Source organism: Fistularia commersonii, chromosome 6, assembly GCF_037954325.1.
Source record: "Fistularia commersonii isolate RoL2024-O1a breed Wild chromosome 6, RoL_Fcom_v1.0, whole genome shotgun sequence".
NCBI classification, from domain to species: Eukaryota; Metazoa; Chordata; class Actinopteri; order Syngnathiformes; family Fistulariidae; genus Fistularia; species Fistularia commersonii.
In genome coordinates, this window is record NC_141289.1 from 12,607,824 (window position 1) to 12,629,666 (window position 21,843).

Below are 21,843 nucleotides of genomic sequence, written 5' to 3' on the forward strand. Positions count from 1 at the left end.
AGTATGGAAGGCCTATTAGGGCTTGATATTTTGCTGAAGCAAATTTCTTTGCCAAAATTTTCCGTCACCCAAATACAACTTCAAATTGCCAGAGGTAATAATCAGTTAGACTTTGTATGGATAATTTAAAAGTTCTCATGTCTACTGTATCCAAAAAATAAACCTCCAAAAAAGAAAATAATGGAATAGTATGATCAATGTGTTAGTTACTCACAGAAATCAAAATTCAATTGCTTTGAAAGGGCAAACCTGATTAGTTTACTCCACTGAGTAGCAATCAATTATTATCGATTATATGTCATTATTTATTTGGATTGTATCAACTGAATTAAATCATACCTAAATTTATTTATGTGTGATATTCAGTTTTTGTTTTTATGGCTATTTTTATGGCTATTTATTGAAAAAAAAAAAAAAATTGATTATATACTGGTTAAAAGTAGTTGCTGTTTGGCCCCACACCCCAAAACAAAATTATACGTCCACTCCAATCTCGCAATCAAAATCCTCTTTCTCTCTCTGTTTATATATCAAGCACAATCGCGGATTTAGCTCAGTGTCTTATAAAATATTTTGTGCTTTTCTTGCTTGCTAGTCAGTGTGTGAGCACAGGAGGTTTGGGAACAGGCAAGGCAGGAGAGTGTGGAAAGACATCAAAGGGAGAGGGTGCAAAGCCTTTTTTCCCCCCCACACTTGGCGGAAGAGCCTTTTAAAATTTGTGTCTGGTGTGGCTGAGAGCGAAGAGGGAGAAAAAAACAGCCATGGAATAAGAATTGCACTAATGTCTATAAAAAAAAAAAAAAAACAGGGTGTAGGTGTTGCACAAGATCTGGCAGTTATACCATCATTTATAGGGCTTAAACATACGGTACAATTCCGTTCAGTGACCCTTTTTTTTTCCTCCCCATGTTGTATCTCTCACACTTGGCTGACTAAAAGCCCGCCACTTCACTCCAGTATGTGTTGGCCAAACACAGCACTGGCCGTAATGCTTTACCGGGAATGTACGTTGCAGCTGGTCATGTGGAAGTGGCTGTCTAGGTCAGGAGGGGTTGGGAGTGGGGGGGTTGTCAAGGTAAGAGGCTTGAGGAATGGATGTTAATACCCCTCAAACCCCCTCTTCTTACACACGAGGTTTCAAATATTCAGCACTTGAGTGTATTCACACAAATTCCTCTCTCCATCCTTGTCGTTGTTGGTTAGCTCAAAGGCCAGATTTGGTCACGGTTCCCCTCCCAGCCCCCATCCTGATTCGCCGAAGGATAGAGATTCTTGCAAATGGGGCTTGCTGATTGGTCAACTGTTACCCTACTGTTTTTTGGGTATTATGCGCCATCCATTGGGCACGCTCCCAAACCCCTACATCTGTTTGAGCAAGAACGAGGAAGTGAGCGATGGTGAGGGGGGGGGGAGACCGAAGGGGAGGAGGGGCCTCGTTCTCCCCACTGTCTCACTTGGGGTTGTAGTCAAGTTGAGCTCATCTCAGTCTTACATGTCTGCAAGTCAGTGGACCTGCACTGTCAATAAGTCGCACCCTCAGCTTGCTGCTTCCTGGACGATGCTCGGATGACTTTTCGTTTTCCCCTGCTAAGCATCATTGTGGAATCACTTCTTTTGAAAGGTTGCAAGCGAAGATTTTTTTTTCTTCATTTTTTTCTGACTTAAAAAAAAATGAACTCATGCGGGAACGTGACGTTTCTGGCACGTCTGCAAGTGGCGGGCAAGGAGTTTTTTTGAACCAATCTTTCTCTCATCCGCACCCTTTGGCCCTTCGGGGATCTTCAACTATTGTTCCCTTCTGCAGTATAGCAAGATCAAAGGGAAGCGCTGCAGCTCTATATGACACTGTAGACGGCAAACGGAGCGCCATATTTGAGCGGACCAAAGTCACCGTAGCAAATATTTAGCACCATCCTCTGTCTGATCGATTATTTACTCGAGAGAGGCACAGCCACTTGTACACGTCCAGCAGAATGGAGGTGATGGCATCTTGTTGGAGGGGCCAGGTAAGCGACTTAAAGCATAGGAATAAGCTGAAATCTCCCGCACGATACCGCGCCATTGTGCAAGGCAGAGTCATGTGCGCTTAAACGGCAAGGAAGGCTGATAACTATTTAATGAAGTTGTGGTTGAAATATCTGTTCTGGCTGGAGAAACCCTGAACGTGAAGCTGATGCTGCAAGGGCTACGGATCGTGAAAGAATTTTTCACATTTTTGTTAATCTTTTAATCCCCTCCATTGATAATTGTGTTAATAAGATCCCGTGTGTCCACCCAGGAGGAGCAAGCGGCCAAATTGAAGGCAGAGAAAATCCGAGTCGCTCTGGAGAAAATCAAAGAAGCGCAAGTCAAGAAGGTAGGACCCCTCTTTTGTGTGCACAGTGTCACTTACTCACTCAGTTCATTGCTTAAAGGACCAGCTTGACTCAGATCATAATTGCTGTCTTGTCATTCACCACATGCTACGTTTCTTTGTGAACTCCACTCAGCGTGGTAGTGAGATGCAGAGAAAATAGGTCATTGCAGTGTTTGATAATGTGTGTCGAGCGCATGTGTGTGTGTGTGCGTATCTGCATTGGAAGGCTCAAGAAAGGCATGTTTCAGAAAAAGACGATGCTTCGTGTTTCATGGCATTGCAAAGACATCATAAACCCAAATCGGACATGGCGGTTTTTTTTTTGTTTGTTTTTTTAATGGAAAAACTGCAGCGCTTCTACTTGTTTTTTGATGAGCACAAGTAGTGCCATTTCAGTCGGCCTTTGCATTAATGCATACACTGGATCTGAAATTTAGCTGCTCTGTTTTAGCTAGATGGTGTAGTGAGACCGCAAAGGGCTGTGATTCGACATTGTAGCTGTCAGCATTTTCTGCTTTTAGCTGTATCTTGTATCTTAGACTGAGGTGCACAATTCTTCTTCTTTTTTTTAAATGGCAGGGCTTTTGGTGTAACATAAATGTTATTTTATTTCTGTCAAGCTACATTGGGTTTAGGGGGTGTCTCCTGTGAGAAATGTAGGTCAGACACACCATGTCTGATCTCTGCTACTGTTCATTGGTCTAAAATGCTCTTCAATCAGCTGCACCCACATAGTGACTGGATGTCTGCGTTCCTGTGGGAGGGGACAACCCGGGGGTCAAGGAATTGAGGGCTTTATTCGTTTGCAGCACGAGTGTCACGTTTATCTTCATTTAATCTTTCTCGCTATCCAGGACTTTTCTATTGGCTTTTGGAGAAAAACATTTCACTCTCATGAGCCCATGGTACACTCTTGGCTTGAGATTAATGTTATTGGAATAATAATTGATGAATTTTAACAGGATATATTTTTACAGTACACTCTGGCACAAACTATTTCAATTTTTTGAATGCACTTCCGAGATAATCACATCACTGAATTTACATAGATTACTTGGATTCACAGGAAAATATACTCAACACACCTGGAATTAGTTTCAATTGATTTTCTTTATGGCTACTGCCATGGTCTCATGGCATACCCAAAACATACCCAAAATGAGATTGAGACTAGTTTTTATTACATAAAAGTAATATGCACATTATTCTATTGATGGCTTGAAATTATGACAAAAATCAGGTTACCCCAGCTGGTCTGAGCACTGATGTCCCGTTTGTCCCCATAAAATGACCACAAACCGAATCATGAAAGCACATAAATACGAGTGTCGCTTTGTTCACCTTCATCTTCTTGTCCCTCTTGTTCTATCCCATTCTCCTCAGCTGGTGATCAGGGTCCACATGTCTGACGAGAGCTCCAAGACTATGATGGTTGACGAAAGGCAGACAGTGAGACAAGTGTTAGACAGCCTGTTGGACAAGTCCCACTGTGGCTACAGCCCCGACTGGTCTCTGGTTGAAACCATCACAGAGCTGCAGATGGGTAAGGGAGGAGCCATGGACAGATGGCCCTGCACCTGAGTCGATTAAACATTGTTTATGCTATTGCTTCAGAGGCATGTCTGTGGGGATTATGCAGATTTGTTGGAAACCTGCAATTGCAGGGAAATTAATGAATATTATGTGCATGTAGTTTATCACCTAAGTAGACTTTTACTTTTAAGGTATTCAATTTTCTTACAACTTGAACTCCCTACTTTTTAACAAAACTTGTACTTTCTACTTTTTCTACTTTTCTCCTTTTCAAAACACATTCAATACCTTGGTCTCTTGTTTCTCACCAGAGACTCGCTAAACTCTTTGTCAAGGAAGCACATTGGTTTTTCATTTTACTTTCATATTTTAATTTTGATCATAATGTTTCAAGTTTTGTTGCAGAAATTAAAATTGATTTGCACACTGAAGGAAAGTTAGCTTTCATTTATTATCATTATTAGTCTTTGAATTATTTATATGACATTAGACTTTACAGAAAACCTGTTCTGTTTCACATTTGCATTGTCTACTATGAGTGCCTATACATTTTTACCTTTACCTGAGTAAATAGATTACATCAATACTTCCAGTGTTTGCTGGTCTTTTTGTTATACACCTATGTGCCTATTTAAGCTGAGTGTGTGTGTGCTTTACAATAAGTGGGGGTGGAGACGAGCAAATATATTCACATCTGTGACTGTTTGTGACCTCAGGCTCAAACTTAGTGAAAATAACTGAAACAAAAATTATGAAAAGAGACAGAAATTGTCTGAGGTAGAAAACGCATACTAGAAGGTCTTCATCAACCTTACAGCCGATACCTTCGGCACTTTCCTCCTTTCTTTCAGAGCGTATTTTCGAGGACCACGAGAACTTGGTTGAGAATCTACTAAACTGGACGCGGGACAGCCACAACAAGCTCATGTTCATTGAGCGCATCGAGAAATATGCGCTTTTCAAGAACCCACAGGTGAGCAGCAACAATTCTCTACCAAAGATAGATCATGGTCTGACTGCCCTTTTTAGCTGCTGTGGATTTAGTGTGTTAATGCTGAGGGCATATGCTATACAGTCAAATACATTGTTTATCCATGCATGGTGCCAGCACTGCTCAGGGAGGGAACAAGAGAGTGTGTTTGTGCTGGAGAGTTGGAAGTAGGTCAAAGCTCCAAAGCGAGTAAATGTGAATAATGAATGTAAGACGAGGTGAACCACTGACTTAACATGTCTTAGTCCGTCCTTTTCACCCCCTCCCCTGTTTAACATCACTCTCTTTGCAGAACTATTTGTTGGGTCGCAAGGAGACGTCAGAGATGGCTGACAGGAACAAAGAGGCCTTATTAGAGGTGAGATTGTTTGACAAAAAAAAAGAACTACGGATTTGACCGTCATATTTTCTATAAAGAGAGACACATTTCATTTTTTGCATACATGTACCCCCTAGGAGTGCTTCTGTGGCGGTTCAGTGTCTGTGCCGGAAATTGAGGGTGTGCTGTGGCTAAAAGAAGACGGAAAGAAGTCGTGGAAGAAACGTTACTTTCTCCTCAGGGCTTCAGGAATCTACTATGTGCCCAAAGGCAAAGCCAAAGTCAGTGAGACGCCGTGGATGGTGACACACAGCTCACACATGACAAGGGGGGAAAGGAGCCGTGGGGTTATGAGAAACAGATCCACATGATATTTGCACTCGCTGGTATTTCCTGATAACTTTGAACGCAATCGACACTGCAGATGCATTTTTTTTATTTTTCAACCAGAATTTCCGTCCTCTATTTTTGGGTCTTGCTTTCTTCAAGGTCATTTTTAGATCAACACACATTCGATGCATTATTCAGTAATCCGCAACAGCTGTGCTTTCCTTCCTGGGTCTCATGAAAATTGAAGCAAAGAGATTACATCACAAGCATTAACATTTGCGGGGAACATTTACTTAAACTCAAAAAAATGCACAAAGAAGTAGTTCATGAATTTTAGTCAACCAAGTTTCTGTTGTTTCTTTTTATCACCGGATGAAATTGGAAAGAAAAAAAACCCTGCTGAGCTCCAGAAAACATTTGGAGCAGGAATGCACCATTGTGCAGATTTTTTTTCTTTCTTCCTTTCTTTCTTTCTTTCTTTTTTTTTTTTTTTTTTTGCTGCTCCTCCCATCTCTCTCTCACGCACTCACTCACACACCCACACACACGCATATATGACACCATGAGCAAAATCAGAAATTGATTTCTTTCCAAACAGTTCATTTTGAAATTTTCTGAAAATTTATGAAATCCTGTTGTTTAAATGGGTTTTGTGTTTTTGCCCAGTCCTGCTTTGCTGAAATTAGTCCAGCTGGACTCAGGGTGGCACTATTCCTCAACCTTGTAAACCTGCAGAACAGGGTGTTTTGTTTTATTTTTCAAAACCAAATTGAAGACAGTGAAGCCACACAGCAGCAGCACCCCCCAGGGAACTGCATGGAAGTACCATCATGTACGAAAATATGCACAAAAACAGACTTTTAAGAAAGTAGCTTTTGTCCTGCTTTGATAACGGCTGGTCAAACTGAAAAGATATTGGAAAACCATAATGAGCCAGAAAGTCAAAGTTGGTCAATTGCAAATTGATAAATTAAAATTTCAGCAGACGTTGTGTCATGGTTTGAGTTCAGAGGTAGATCTTGCCTTGTTTCTCTGCCCCTCTCAAGCTCCAGCCATTATGCCTCGATTCCAGGCTAAGCAAGCAAATTTTTGAATTAACAACCTAAAGCGTCATCAGTTTTGGCTAATTTAGAGCTTGTTTCTCCAATAGAAAACGTATGTACTTTTAAAAGCTGTGTGGACCTGAATTTGTTGCAGAAATAGCATTGCCTCTCCTGTGCTCTAAAGTTTCACACATCTAGTAAGTCCGAACTGGCGCCAGCTACCAAATTGTGCTGTTTTATGAAAACCTGAGCATTTTCCAAGCTTGAATTTCTCCCTTGAACTGTACATTCCCCCGTACCGGAAGGATGAGTGAGTTATGACAGTCTAATGAGCCGCTCGTTGCCACGCAGAGCGGCAGCTGCCTTCAATCCCTGTCTTTTTGTAAATAAACCATGCAGCAACACAGCCTGTAAGCTCCCCTGTCTCCGACTCTGCAGGCTTCCAGAGATCTGGTGTGCTTCCTGCAGTTGGACCATGTTAACGTGTATTATGGCCAAGACTACCGCAGCAAATATAAAGCCCCCACTGACTACTGCCTGGCCCTGAAGGTAAGCCTGATTATAACAACTTCCAGTGAAAGGGTGCATCTTGATTTTTGTTTTTCTAAAAATAGCTTCCAGTAAAGTTGACAAGATGTGCAATGAATTATTCCTGATACCTGAAAGACATCCATATTGCTTTAATTTACTTTGAAACTGTAGGGTTTAGCAGTGTTTATTTATAGAAACCCAAATGCACCATATTATCCCTGACACAGGCAATATGACCTTTCTACTTTATTCATGGATGTATGCTCAAGGTGTCGACTTGTGAAAGTCAAAATGAATTAGACGCGGAGCTCATACAGTCAAAAAAAGATTCCCTCGCCATCAGCCCTTTTCATTAAAAAATGTATTTGCAGGAAAGGGTCCTAATTAACGCGTTTAGTTAAATAGGTATGTTTTTTTTCCCCATCTTATCTCAGGATTTAGTCAGGTCAAGTTATTGCAAAAGGAAAAATATTGGATGTTAAGTTTTTATAGAATTGCTGCATTGAACTTTAATTGACAACAAATTATTTGAATTAAGTAAGATTCCCTCCAGACACAGTGTATAATCATACATACAAATTGTGTGTGTGTGTGGTCGGTCAGTCATCATTTAATGATAATGGAAGAGGAGTTATAGTTTTCTTGAAAGAATATGATTTATTGCTGGATAGCAGTGTGTAATTAAAATGTGTTATTCTTTGTACAGCATCCTCAAATCCAGAAGAAGTCCCAGTATATCAAATACCTGTGCTGCGATGATGTCAGGACCCTTCACCAGTGGGTGAATGGGATTCGAATTGCCAAGGTAGCTCTGGGCTGAAATTTCAGCCGCCACGCCAATGCTTGAACCTTTCAAGGAGAGCTTTGAAACTCTGGTTAATTTGTGTTATTTGCGTATGCGCAGTATGGGAAGCAGCTGTACGTGAACTACCAGGAGGCCATGAAGAGGACAGAAGCAGCTTATGATTGGTCCTCTCTCTCTACCTCCAGTATCCGGTCGGGGTCCAGTTCTGCAAGCATACCTGGTCAGTTCATTACAATAATATGACAATAAATGACCCGCTTATACTGTCGCTTGGAGTTCTTCTTTTCAAGAGGCTTCAAAGCACCTTGTTTGTGTTTGCAGAGTCTCAGTCCAATCATTCAGGCCAGTCCGACAGTGGAGTTGACACAGGCTCCAGTCATGGCCGCTCCCAGAGTGTGGTGAGCTCCATTTTCTCCGAGGCCTGGAAGAGAGGGACCCAGATAGAAGAAAACTCTAAGGTATCGCCTTCCAAATACAGCAGACCTGAAAATTGTCTTCAGTTCACGTGCATGTTTTTTTGTTGTTTTTTTTTTTTTTTAATCAAAACAGAAACCCATCTATTTCATGATTTGGCTCACCTATTTGAATAGGATTGGATGTGATGCATTCAATTTATACACACTGACGCATTTATCTGCAACACTGTGTGAGAATAGGAAAATATAATTAAAACCAATATATAGATTGGGTATTTTCAAATACAATGTAATTGCTTGCATAGCAACAAGAACCAGCATAATGAAAACGATGTCTCTATGGAAGATATGTTATCCACTAGTTATCCACTACTCTTCATCAAAGAAACTAACTGGAAACAGAAAATATTTGTAACATGTAGTTTTTTTGTTTAATATTAATGGCTGAACACCCCTAAAAATTGTTTGACAACAGCTGTAACAGTTTATACGTGGTTGACAAATGAACGCTGTCTCATTCAGTCTTGAGGGACTAAGAAGAGACTCCATTATGATTTTGAACAGGTTGGTTTTGGCCTGATTAATGTTGATAATTGAAATAAACTGTAGTAATGTTAAAACCACAATAATCTTTCCAAGTTCACACCACTGTTTTGTAGTCATTGCTTTTTGTGTAATGTAAGTTCAGTTGTGGCCTGACCAGTTTTGTTTGGAGAATCGGATTTGCAATGCACTATTCGTTGTATCTATTGTTCCATCACCACCAGTTTACATCAAGATTGAGAATATATGCTGAAAGTCAACAATTTGAAAATAATTGTTTAATATTATAAAATATTAACGACCAGATATATAATATTTGGTTGTTGATATCGTATTTTCTTTTGAGTGCTTAATGAAAAGGTCTAAAGTATCTAAAGTATTAAAAGTCTATCACAGTAACACACGCTTTCCCTCTTACAGATGAGGATGGAGGCCTCCCGGGGGGCCACTCTGCCACACAGCTCCCACAGCCACCGGCATCACAGCCAGCACTCAGCTGACCACATTGCCATAACGCCTCCTCCACAGACTCCACCCCAGCCCCAGCAGCAGCAGCAGCAGCAGCAGCAGCCTCCACAGCAGCCTCACCAGCAGTTGATGCAATCGCAGCCCCCACTCCACCCTCAACAACAGCCGACCCCACAACCACATCCCCAATCAATGCAGTTCCAGGCTCTACCCCAGCCACAACAACAACAGCAACAACAACATCCCCCACCTCAGCCTCAGTCGCCTCAAAAGTCCCCTCTGCCCCCCCCTCAGTCGCCTCAGCGTGTCCAGCAACCGTTACTGTCCCCACAGCAGCAGCAACAGTTATCAGCTTTCAGCAGTTACAACCATGCGCCCCTGCCGCCACCACAGCAGCAGCAGCAGCAGCCAGTTCCTCCACCTCCACCTCCTCCTCCGCCTCCCCCTCCTCCACCCCCTCCTGTCCAAAGTGTATTCCATCACTCCCCTGCCTTGACAATGTACAAGTACAGCACGATTACCCGGCTGCAGAATCAGAAGGCCTCGCAGGCCGCGAACCACAAGTTGTCCAGTCACCACCACATTGCAGCGCACCAGGTGGCACCCCCTCCGGCAGCACCTGCAGCGCAGGTGACCAAGCCCAATGTAAACCATATCGCAGCAAGGACTAGCGTGCCGCCTCCCCCACCGCCGCCGCCTCCTCCACCACCATCCATGCCGACCCCCGGGTCAGCCATGGCTGTGTTAAAGCTTGGCCCTCCAAGCCCAGCTGCGCCACCATCCTTTATCCCGCCACCGCCAGCTCCTCATCTGGCTGCACAGTCCAATGGAGAGGTGTTTCCCCCGCCTCCTCCTTTCCCCCCAGCCCCTCAGGCAGCAGCCCCCCTGAGCCAGCCTGCTTACCCCAACGGACTGCGGCAGGCCTTAAAGGAAAGGTTTCCCAGCCCACCGCGTGACCTCATGTCTTCACACGGAGGTCTTGAGGAGTCCCCACCGCCAGCCCCGACTCCACCTCCACCACCACCTCCTCCTCCGCCTCCTCCTCCCCCACCTCCTCCTCCTCAGCAGTGCCCAGTACCATCCCAGTTCCCACCGCCACCTGCGCCCCCACCAGCACCGCCCAAGTCCTTCACCCCCGGCTTTGTTCCTCACACCGCCCCCAAACCCATATCACCAGTTTCCCCCTTCCCTCCTGCTCCACCTCCTGCTGTCCTGGGAGGCCCTCCGCCACCTCCACCGCCCCCGCCACCTGCACAGCTTAAGAAGCAGTTCAGCCTACAGGCAAGCCACACCCCTATCCAGCCCCCCCTGACTCTGCCCAAGCAGCACAGCGTGTCTAAGCCTCCACCTGTTTCCACCGGAGCTCCTCCTGTCACGTCATTGGTGAAACAACTGGCGAGTCAATTTCCAGGGGCCCCCTCATCGATCAATAATACAGAGAGCCTGAAAGCCCCACTCTCCCCACCTGCAGTAAAGACCAAACCAAAGTGGCAGCCTGGTAGCGGACAGCATCAAGTGTCTCCGGAGTTCCCCCCTCCTCCAGAAAACAATAGTGGCTTCCCTGCCCCGCCTCCTCCGCCACCGCCTCCCCAAGCCAACGCCGCAGGCCCGGCTCCACCTCCTCCTCCCCTTCCTCCTTGTAACCTCGGCTCCCCCTTGAAGAGGTCGCCCTCTGGCAACTGCAGCTTTGGAAACAAGAGGCCTCCCCCTACTCCTCAGAGGAACTCCAGCATCAAGTCCAACTCCTCTGCCTCCTATGAGGAATCCAGGAGGAACCTACTCAGCAAGTTTGCTCCCCAAAGCAACACCGCTCATTCCTCCCCCTGTCCTGGTGCTTCCTCTACGGGGTCCCCGTCCAAGGACCCCTCAGCTGGACCCCCTGCCCCTCCAAAACCGGGCAAGCTAAACTTGGCCAACCTGCCCTTGGCACTTCAAGCCAAAGTGAGCCAAGCAAAGCAATCCAGCGGGGACTTTCCATCACCACCACCTGAGTGCACCTATTTCCCACCTCCTCCGCCAGCCTCAGAGCTCTTCCCTCCCCCCCCACCACCTGGTAGTGATGCCCATGTTAGCGGGACTCCGAGGGTAGCCGTGGTCAACCCCCAGCCACAAGCCCCCCCGCCTCCCCCGCCCATCTCTCTTGTCAGTAACTCTACTTGGAGCAAGAGCTCACTGAAAAAGACTCCACCACCCACACTCGGGCGGCGTAGCAACACCACCCCGGAGCCCGCTCCTCTCTCTCCCCCTGCTCAGCTCCCTCCACCCACATCCCCCAAGGGTAGCTCCGGCCAGCCAAACTTCTTGGAGGATCTGAACCGGACTCTGAAGCGAAAGTCGGTAGGACGGCAAGGTTCACTGAGCTCAGGCGGCCTCTCGGGCAAATTGGACCCTGCCGGGACAATGGACGACATGGCGCTGCCTCCGCCGCCCCCGGAGCTCCTCCTTGACCAAGGAAAGCAGAGCAACGGAGGCAACGGCGGCTTCATGTCTGGAAACATCTCAGGCTATGCAACACTACGACGAGGACCTCCACCTGCGCCCCCCAAACGGGGGGATGCCACCAAACTCACTGGAGAGTGTTAAAACAGGACAGAAGTGGATAAATAAACTATGGGTAGACAATGCCAATGTGAGCATTCATCAATGAAACAGGAGCAACTTCATGAATTCTCTCTGCTGTTTGGAATCAAAGTAATAAAAGACTGTAAATACTAAAAGACAAACCAGAACATGCTCAGTTCCTGTTTCCTGTCAGCTTAGGATTCTAGATCTGTGGGCTTGAACAACAATTGGATAATTTAAACTGCAGCAGGTAAGTTTGAGATCACAGAATGGTAAATATTGTCAAAACTCTCTTGAGAATAAAAATGGTATTGCCCCTGTGTGGTAAACCCCACCCATGTAGTAAACCAAGCAGATTGACGTAAATACTGCTAAGACCTGTGCAAATCTCACTGGATTCAGGTTTCAACCGAACTACATATCCGCTTCTTTGCCATAAAATTGTGCCATGTACAAGATACAAAAACAGGAAAAACAAACAAATAAAACAGGATTTTTTTTCTGCTTCGGTACTGCATGGTTGTCAAGTAGCAGCAGGCTGTAAATCATGAAGCTATTCTGATGTGTGTGCATGTGTGAGCGAGAATCCCAATGAATACATGCATTCTGTGCATGCATGTATATATGCTTATATGTTGAAGAAAGAGTTAACCATTGAGGAAGGCCTATGTATAACAGGGACAAGTAAATTTGCTTTTATATAAAATTATTTAATAAGTGATTTATGGAAGGATTTTTTTTTATGGGTCAGTCTTTCTATTGCTGCTCAAAAAAGCATAGAAAAAATTATTACAGCACGGAATGTATATTGGAAGGTGCATTTGGAAACTAGTGGAAAACTACTCGTGTGAAGGCAGCAGTTGGGCAATTTAAAAAAAAACAACTTATTTGAGATTAAAATCTGCATAAACTTTCAAGTCAGTTGTCTTAAGAATTTCTAAATGGTTTCGGAATGTGTCAAAAGCTAGAAGGAAGCCTTATTCCCAATGTCTTGCACGGAGGTCAGAACAGGAAGTAGGCACATTTCAGAGGCCTGTCAGAATCTGGACCAAGCAGCTGGAAAAGAACAACAGTTGTATTTTTATTTAATGCAAAGCTTGCCATGGACTTCTTTAAATGGAGGGGGGGGGGGGCGTCCTGCAGTGGTGTGTCTTTGTGGAATTTTACAAGTTCCTCGTGTGTTGGCTTGATTTTTGGACCTGAACCCTTGTTTTGTACATTTGCAGCTGCTATTCATTTACTGTTAATCTCCGCCGCCTTCTTAATTCATATAGCGTCACGGCCCGGAGGAAGAATGTACAGATTGAACTCGGCCATGTGAAGGAAACTCATCGTCCCTTTCACGAGGTGCCCGCTTCGAAAATGATGTGTTTGTCCGGTAAATGTACAGAGCATTAAATCCTGTATCCAATAACAGATGTGACTGGCATTAGACTGAATGTTGCTTTCAACTGTGTACGTTTCCTTTTTCGTTCCTCTCTGGTGCCATTATATCTTCAGCACTTAATGCACATGGACTACGTCATGAGTTGTTTTTGTATCTAGAGTGAATGATGTCGGAGGGTTCTTCTAGCAGCGTTGCCTTCATATTTTTGGTTGCTAGTGCTGTCCTTCAAGGAGCTCATTTTCGACAACACCCCCTGCACCCGTGCGTCGGGATGACGTTAATTTCTCAGGCCATTTAAACTAGTTTTAAATTGGCTTAAGTCAGGCAAAGTGTGCTATGATAATGGTTTACATGGTAATTCAAAGGAGTCTGTTAAATCCTCAAGTCCATCGGGCTTATCTTGGAGAGACCTCGGTGGTGTTCTACACAAGGCCCGTTTAACACGCCATTCTTTCATCCTGCCCTGCCTCGGCAACTCCATCGCCACTGTGAAGCGATGTGCCATTTCAATACCAAATATCACTGTCCCCTGATAAGGTGTTTGCTACAGTACAGTGTGTAAGTTATTGATGTGAACGTGTCAGGCCAAAATGAACACACGTGGCTCCTGATAAGAGTAAATGTGTCCTCTTGGATATAAACTGAAAAACACAATATAAATGTTCAAACCAGAACTCAGTTTGTCTCAGGCCTCATTTGTTCTAAATATGTGGATCACCTGTATCTTGAGGGAGGGAAGAAGGACATTTACAGTAACTGACATTTAAGCACTCTGATCCTCCCACTGGCAAAATCAGAATTAGACTTTGATGGACTTCAAACTCCCTCTTGTGGTCTTAACATTGTCCTAAATGTGTGTGTGTGTGTGTGTGTGTGTGTGTGTGTGATATCAAAACCAAATGATATAAATTAATTAAACCCCAGATAAAAAAGCTGGTTAAAAAAACAAATCATGCCTTTATTTTTATGTATTTATTTTGCAAAGAGCACCTTTAAAATCTTTCAGTGAACTGAACATTTACTCTAGGCGGTTTGGGCTTATCTCCACGTATGGGGTGTGGAGAGCGTGCCCGGTCTGAGCTGGTGGAGCAGGTGCTGCGGGGGCTGGAAAGTTAACGTGTCAGAGGTTAGTGACAACAACAACAATAGTAATTACTCACAAGGAACAAATCGTTTTTTGAATATGAATTTGAATTATGAAGAGTCACACAACTACTTTTCTTTGTGAAGTCACTTCAAAATGTAATCATTGTAGGTTTAAGAAAATTCAGACATTGGTTGATTTCTGTCGTATTTGGAAAAGGTGCTCACCTAGATTCAATGGGATATTGAAGTGTCGGCCCATGTACTGTGGATTAAACGCATCAAGTCAAAAACAACACAGCACACATTCGCTATAATTCACTGTCACCCCACCCCCCGGTACAGTTTCTCATCCCTGATGGATTCTAGTTCCTTTACCTCCTCACTGGACTCTGAAGAGCTGTCGTGGCCACACCTGGCGTACATCACCTGGGTGGCGGTGGGGGTCGTTCGAACTCGAGCCTGGCAGTAGGTAGGCTTGAAGAGAAGAGGGGACATTTGATAAATGAGTACACACCAAATACCCCGGATGGCTATTTTAGAAGACCCACTCATGCACACATTTAGGGTTAACCAATAAATGTATTTGTTCTGTTGTATCAACACAGACATTGATCAGCAATATGTCAAAATGTTCCTGCACAGAAATTAAATTTCAGGTGAAGTCCAAGAATAATAGGAGTTTCTTTAATTGGATAGGAGATCCTTAAGAATCCAGTAACTAATTATTAATATATGGCTAAATTAAAATCTGGATAAAAGGGTGAATTTTGTTTTTATTTATTTATTTTAAGTTTTTTAGTTTTTTTTTTTTTTATAAAGTAAGATTTTTATCCTGCTGTCAAATCAAATCTTATTATGGATTCGACTGCAGGATCAATGTTTTTGAGGATCAATGATGCCCCGATACCCATGATGTGCTCAAGTGCTAATAGAGGATATAACTCACCACTGGCTGACAGGGTCCCTCAAATTGAATATGTTCAAGCACTTATAGAGTTGATCCCCAGTGATGTTCGTGACTGGTGTCACATTCTAAGGCGATACTAATCTAACACTGCTTAAGTCGTTCCAACAGCTGTAGTACTAATGTAACTTTTGATTCCTTCATATACTTTACACAAATTTGGTCCTAATGGAAGCAGATGGCTCACCACAAAGAAGCCTGGGCTTAAGGCACACGTCTGCGGGTCCATCCCAGAAGTCTTGGAACACTCTGTTTTTCTGGCGGTGAACTTCAACATCAGGTCATAGGTGTTCTGGCCCAAGGGAATGGCCTGGGAATCAAATTGCACGAAAACACGCCGCATACAATATTATCAGCTGTGAGTTACAAAGGAGAAAACCAGGCCCTTTCCGGACTCACCCTTTTGACAGTCCCATGTGTCACCCTGTAGAGGGTGGTAGAAGCATAGACAGAGTTGACTTGTGCCAGGGCTGCTTTGAGTCCACGGCTCGCCATGCCCTCGATGTCAGACGGGAACAGCGGGGCAGCTGAAAACCAAAGGAGCAACAATGTTAATTTATTTTCTCTTAGCACCAAGTGTTAATGTGGAAAGCGACCCACCTGAGCATGTCAGTGCCTGCACCAACGCCACAAGAAGCACTAAGGATTTCATCTCGACTACAACCCAAATGTAGAGGGTCCTGGTTCTCTTTCCCCTTTAAATAGGTTTGACTGACACTCCTACGCGCCGCCTCTTCGACTCGATAACCCCAAACCAAAACAAACAGCATCCCTCCCCTGCTTTCTTTCCAACTTCCTCCAGCCCCAACCTTTGATCGGGACTATCGATCTCCGGATTTGCCAGTTCCCAATGAGACCTAAACAAGATGTTTTTTTTTTATGGTTCTTAAAGTAAGCCTCACTTTATTTTTTCCAAAAAAATTGAGATCGCAAGAAAACCCGTAAAATTAAAGGGTGTTGAATACCATTTCAAATTTGATGAGAAGCTGCTATTGATGGCCACTTCAGAGACATGGCTGTCTAGTAAAAATGGTTCATTGGCCATCAATTTTTCTTATTGATGATTAGCTTTTGTTTTATATCGTGTGTGTATATTAACTGTGGAAGGTTCAGCTCAGGTCTAGTCCAACAGCCCCTTTTCACCTTGAACTCCTTCCTCTGAACAGATCACTGACCTTCATCCAGTCATTTCAACATCACTGAACTCTAATTCAGTGCACTAAAGTTTACTCACACATAAAATTACAGATAAACCATTTTATACAATGATAGAGATTTACTAACTGTTTATTTTCTTTAGTTTTTTATGACATCCATCATTGATATATAAAAATAATTCTCATAATTTGTGCAGGCGCAGAATTGATCAAAATGTTATGAATAATGTACTTGTTTGTGTTCCTTCCATTTTCAACCAGTTATTTGCTTACCCTCATTTGTTCCCTTTCCCACCCCCTTGAGTGTGGGTCTAATGGAGGGGAGCGGTCTGAACTATCATGTATTCAGTTTAATCTTTCACAATAGTCAGGATGAATATATTCATCAACTGATTTTGCATGTTCACAGGCATCTATTTTGCACATTTTCACATATTAGTATGAGTAAAATGAGATTAGTTTCTTATCTGGAGTGTAGCCTCAATCTCAGGACCTCTAATGAACCCATTTATTTAGATTACCAAGGACAACCAGAGTGAATAATGTGTTTTATGTTGGGTTATTTAACTCAAACCAATATCCTCCTATCTTTAAAATACTAAAATCTGCCCGAAGTATCATTGTGACATCTTTTGGTGCTGATGAAATATTTTGTTCATTTCTACTGGAGCATAGGATTTTAAAATGTGAAACTAATTTTAATCCATTGTACTGTGAGTTTAATGTTAAATATGTCTTCAGTCATTTAGTACATCCAGTATTTAATCATTTAATACTTAATGTATTTAATCATTATTATTGAAATGCTCCTCAAATGTGAGCATATGAAAATGAGCATTTCTTGTTGAAATGCTAACCAAATTTCAAAAAGGACTGTTTTTCCCGTGAATATCTTTGGGCTTTTCGAATACACTAATACGGTGTGAATCCAGCATTGCTCAGAGTTTAAGTACGGGACATACAGTTGAACTGACACGTGATGAAAGTTTCACATTTTAGTTTCTGGATGGGCATGATTGGCTTTCTGCATGATAACGATTTGGTTTTATTATGAACACATCACAAGGGCTCATAATGTGCAAATATCACTGGAAAACTGAAGGGTGTTAAAAAGGTGACAGTTTAAATTTATTCACACAAAATCAGGGTGTGGGGTCAATGCTACCTGTCAATCACTGGGCCACATATAGACAAAAACCATTCCCCTTCAGACCAATGGATAATTCTTTGATCGACCTATTGCATGTTTTTGTTCTGCAGCAGGAAACAGGAGAGCCTACGCAGAACCAGAACCTACGTGTGACCTCAATTCGGAAGGAACCCAGTCAGCCTTCAACCCGGTACCTTTGTGCTGTAAAGTGAACTACTATGCAGCAAAATTACACAGGTAAAAGACCTATTCCTAGTTTTCAGGAATCAGGAAAATCTCCTTCTTGTCCTTCGGTCACTGAGATAGAAATGTACAGCCTCCATCATTGAAACACGTTACAATAGCACATCTAAAAATACAGAATTATATAAGCAACACGTTGGCTATGTGACGCAATCAGTCTAGTAAGACCAGTAGTCGTATACTATCAGCATTGGACATTTGGCCTATATTTACAAACTGTCAAAGGTCTCCAGCCCTTTCTATCATCGTTCAAGTGTCCCCATCAAGGGTTCCATGGCGGTCAGGAAGCAAGCCTCGAACTCATGATCTGAGAATCGAGCCACAGATTGACGGGCGCTGCGTCTGATCTGTAGGCGGCTGTCAGGTGGTAGAGCGAGGATCCTCTCGATGCAGTCCGCATAGCTGTCTTCATCAGCCAGGAAGCCGGTCTGACCCCCTTCGAACGGTACGACTATGTCCAATTTGGGTCCGCCCGATTTGTGGGCTAGAATGACTTTCCCTGCTGCCATACACTCCACAACACCTGGAAGGGAAACAGTTTTTACCATCAACAAAAAGACAGCGTGGCAATGGCTAGTATATTTTTATATTACCTATCCCGAAATGTTCATTCCACATGGTGTGGAGTCCGATGGTTGCCTCTCCCAGCTCCTTTTTCAACTCCTCGAAAGACACGTTCACTTTGAACTCCACTCTGTCGGCCACCCCCAGCTCTTGGCACAGCCCACGCAACATGAGGACCCTGTCCTCGTCTTCCTGATTCCTACATCCTCCGATCAGAACTAGCTTGACTGCCTCCCTGCTTCCCGGCTCATGCTTTCTACGATCCAACACCTCCTTGAAAGCTCTAATCTGGAGACGATGCTCCTTCTCTGGCCGGAACTGCCCGATTGAGACGATGGAGTGGCACTTCCGATCGCCATCCTCCAGCAGCGGGATATCCAGGAAGGCGCTGATGTTGCAGGGAGGGTACACCACGCTAGTGCGATTTGGAGCGTGCCACAGTGACAGGATGTGGTCAAGCGTCCAGGACGAGTTGACCATGATGAGGTTGCTGCAGGAACCTGCCATGCCGTAGATCAGGGCGAACAAGCAGTAGTAGAGTAGCTTGAAGGCACTCAGGAACAGACTGTTCGAGATGTAGTCCGGGTTGTTGTGTCTAAACAATAAGAACATTATCGGTTTTGAAGCAAACATTCCGGCATACGAACCAACAGCCTGTTATTGTGCAAAAAGACAGAGAAGCTTTTAAAGCAAATTAAAAAAAACAAAAGGATAATCTCTGGACATGTGAAGAAACATCAAGCCCAAATGTGTCAATATGCTTCAACACCCTTTTTCTTTCTCTACTTTGGACATTTAGAGAAAAGGACAGGATCAATAACCTGTATCAGAGTTTCTCCTGAGGGATTTAACTGGTCTACAAGTCATGATTCCATCAATTCCAAACAAGAGTAGCTATGTAGCAAATTTGCCCCACCGCAGTTATGAGGGTAAATTTTCAAAAGTGTGTATTACGGGTTATTGAGTTGCACTATGTTGGGTCTGAAAGATGCTTTACAGAACTTGGTTAAATCAGACACAATACAAGCATGTGGTGCTTAAGGGGACATTTCTAAGTCAATAATACTGCACTGACATCTAGTTCCAAACACTAATTCCAAACTTGGCAGCATATTCTGATCAGGTGGGTTGTTTTTAGGTGGAAAACGGTTAACATTTAGAAAAAAAAGTTAAAATATCACAAAAAGGGGATGCGTGCTGGTAAACTTCATTTGACTTAATATTATCATTGCTAGGTGTTTGACTTTTCATTGTATTCAGGAAGACTTCCTTGCCCCCGTCTTTACTTTGTACATACACTGGTTTTCCACTGTAGGTCATAAACTGATTGAATTTTGGGCCTGAATTAATATTTTATGAAGTATTTGCCCACTTAACTTTGGTTTACTCAAACAGTTTTTACATTCCATTGGACATTTTAAGGGTTGATCTGACTAGAAATAAAACATGTAATCCAGCAGCCCTGTTCTCAAATGTTTCTCCATTCATATATATGTATATATTTTCTGTCTCAACATAATGATGGATTCAACACCAATTAAACTGTAAAATGATTACCTGGGGTTCCTGTCTCTCACTACAGACAACATGTCGGTGCTGATGGTCGGGTAGTGAACATAACACCCGACGGCGCAGCCTCCCAGGTAGCGGAAAAGTGGCAGGGTAAAAGCGTAGCCCATTGAGTCGATGTAAATGTCTGGGACAAACTCAGTCAACGCCTCCCATCCCAGGAAGATGGAGCCCAAACTTTGCCCCAGCAGAGTGAAATGAGGAAAAAGGCCAGGCTCCACAAGCAGCCGGTGCCTGAGGAAAACAAACTGGACGGGCCGAGGCAGCACGATGTTGAACCGTCGTCGCATCCCATCTAGAATCTCCTGCGCCGACACATCCAGGTCTCCCGTGTATATCACAACGTTGATATCTGCATACCTGTTCAAATTTGGATTAGCATAAAAAAAAAAAAAGTCAAACATCTTATAAATTCACTTTATTTACACAAAGAGGATCTGTCGGCTTCACCTGTTCTGCAGAGCCCTGACCGCACACCAGAGCACCCTCTCCCCACCACCACCAGCATTGCAGTATGGGTGGAAGAAGGCCACAGTGGGACGTCTGTTTCTTGCACGGCGCGCGGCCCTGATACTCTGCAGCCAAAGGCGCAACCCCAGCAACAGCAGGACCAGAACAGCAAGCAGGAAGAAACACAGAAAGACCAGAGGCAGCAGGAGCTTCCACAGCAGCCTGGAACATTCGAATTACGGCGATGACAGTCTCGGTAACGAGTAACCAGATAGCCATCTATCATCCTTTCACCTCTCAGAGGAAGGTGAAAGAGTGTAACAATATTCAAATCCCTTTCCAGACACTTTTGAGTAAAAGCACCACTCAATCCTGTCATCATTATGGAAGCAAAAGAGGATGGTAATGACTTTGCACTGTAATTGTGTGTGTGTGTGTGTGTGTGTGTGAGGAACCTGTGATGCAATAAAGGGGGAAACAAATCAAGTGTGTGTGTGTGTGTGTGTAATATCTTATGAAGCTGCTACAACAAACCTAGAGGGATAAGCAGCAACTAGTTTTTAACAATCTTGCCTCAGAGCTCTGAGTGTTTTGTTTACAGAGTGTTTAAAATGCGTGTACATTTTAGCTTTCATCTTGTCATGTTTTATTTCATGTTAGTCTTGAGTTAAAGATATACGAAAAATCCTAAAATCTAAAACTTTGTTCATTTTATTTGAGAACAATAGCAGTATACAAGACACGGGGGAAAAAATCGAAAGTCAACGTGACAAAAATCTGCTATCATACACAGCAGATGAATGTTCTATTAAGGCTCTTATTTTTAATTATTACTTTACTGGCAGTGTGACACATTAGGTGCGTAGTAAAACATAGAAATTGCAATGTTTGCTGTTAGCTTGAATAAATGAGATCATATAAAATGCCAGCAGGATGCTTCTAGTTAATGTTGCCAGAGCCATGTCAAGATCAGAAAAGAATCTAATGAAATTTCCTAGTGATATATATTTCATTTCATGCAATAATATATGTTAAAAACAAGCGAATTACCTCGTGAGTTCACACAAACAGAGGACCAGCTGATCGTGGGCCGACATCTTTGTCCCCTTTGGAGCTGCAACTTTTCTCTTTTTAAACTATTGCGCCATCTACCGACCAGGAGGCAGAACTGCAAGGACTCGTTGGGTGATTGTGATGATCATTTTAAAATATAACATTATCAAAATGTGAAAAAGAAATCAAATTTGGTTAATGTTGCCGGATACATAATTTCAGAATAGCTCAGCTACCATATTCTTATGTTGTATACACTTCAGACCTGTATTTTTAATTGTATTGACCTGTCCGATGGTTAATGCACTGAAATTTTGTTCAAA

General features: G+C 43.4%; 3 protein-coding genes and 1 long non-coding RNA gene across 6 annotated transcripts in view; 2 read left to right on the forward strand and 2 right to left on the reverse strand.

The window, feature by feature from the left end:
• Positions 1-13,958, forward strand: part of raph1b (Ras association (RalGDS/AF-6) and pleckstrin homology domains 1b) — a 47,332-nt gene extending 33,374 nt beyond the window's left edge. For all 3 annotated transcript variants that reach the window (XM_086148182.1, XM_086148181.1, XM_086148183.1), the window contains 10 exons: positions 2,279-2,356; positions 3,740-3,899; positions 4,741-4,862; positions 5,173-5,238; positions 5,337-5,480; positions 7,011-7,121; positions 7,810-7,908; positions 8,008-8,128; positions 8,230-8,366; positions 9,288-13,958. In XM_086148182.1, coding sequence (XP_086004308.1) covers positions 2,279-2,356; positions 3,740-3,899; positions 4,741-4,862; positions 5,173-5,238; positions 5,337-5,480; positions 7,011-7,121; positions 7,810-7,908; positions 8,008-8,128; positions 8,230-8,366; positions 9,288-11,918 — 3,669 coding nt within the window. In that variant the 3' untranslated portion in view covers positions 11,919-13,958. The remainder of the gene's footprint in view (positions 1-2,278; positions 2,357-3,739; positions 3,900-4,740; positions 4,863-5,172; positions 5,239-5,336; positions 5,481-7,010; positions 7,122-7,809; positions 7,909-8,007; positions 8,129-8,229; positions 8,367-9,287) is intronic.
• A 283-nt stretch (positions 13,959-14,241) lies between these two features.
• Positions 14,242-16,087, reverse strand: spp2 (secreted phosphoprotein 2). Its single transcript, XM_086148184.1, has 6 exons — positions 15,935-16,087; positions 15,734-15,861; positions 15,522-15,644; positions 14,746-14,844; positions 14,596-14,632; positions 14,242-14,388 (listed from the first exon to the last, which is right to left on the reverse strand). The coding sequence occupies exons 1-6, from the start codon at positions 15,984-15,986 to the stop codon at positions 14,303-14,305; spliced, it is 525 nt and encodes a 174-aa protein (XP_086004310.1). The 5' UTR covers positions 15,987-16,087; the 3' UTR covers positions 14,242-14,302.
• A 39-nt stretch (positions 16,088-16,126) lies between these two features.
• LOC147233391 (uncharacterized) lies at positions 16,127-20,155 on the forward strand. The gene is made up of 3 exons (XR_015106273.1): positions 16,127-16,225; positions 17,752-17,878; positions 20,031-20,155. It is a non-coding gene; the product is annotated as an uncharacterized LOC147233391 (long non-coding RNA).
• alg11 (ALG11 alpha-1,2-mannosyltransferase) lies at positions 17,601-21,564 on the reverse strand. The gene is made up of 5 exons (XM_086148162.1): positions 21,518-21,564; positions 20,468-20,689; positions 20,006-20,377; positions 18,478-19,043; positions 17,601-18,407 (listed from the first exon to the last, which is right to left on the reverse strand). Exons 1-5 carry the CDS (start codon positions 21,562-21,564, stop codon positions 18,127-18,129), a joined length of 1,488 nt encoding a protein of 495 aa, XP_086004288.1. The 3' UTR covers positions 17,601-18,126.
• Positions 21,565-21,843: the final 279 nt, after the last annotated feature.

What these genes read in the sequence shown, in the direction of transcription:
- spp2 (XM_086148184.1), bottom strand. Translation starts at nt 15,986, where the DNA reads ATGAAATCCTTAGTGCTTCTTGTGGCGTTGGTGCAGGCACTGACATGC. An exon ending in GCAGGCACTGACATGCTCAG is followed by an intron (nt 15,862 to 15,934) that starts GTGGGTCGCTTT and finishes TTTGGTTTTCAG; the next exon opens with CTGCCCCGCTGTTCCCGTCT. An exon ending in CTTCAGAGTCCAGTGAGGAG is followed by an intron (nt 14,633 to 14,745) that starts GTAAAGGAACTA and finishes TTTAATCCACAG; the next exon opens with TACATGGGCCGACACTTCAA.
- alg11 (XM_086148162.1), bottom strand. Translation starts at nt 21,564, where the DNA reads ATGTCGGCCCACGATCAGCTGGTCCTCTGTTTGTGTGAACTCACGAG. An exon ending in TGTTTGTGTGAACTCACGAG is followed by an intron (nt 20,690 to 21,517) that starts GTAATTCGCTTG and finishes CGAATGTTCCAG; the next exon opens with GCTGCTGTGGAAGCTCCTGC. An exon ending in GAATGAACATTTCGGGATAG is followed by an intron (nt 18,408 to 18,477) that starts GTAATATAAAAA and finishes TTTCCCTTCCAG; the next exon opens with GTGTTGTGGAGTGTATGGCA.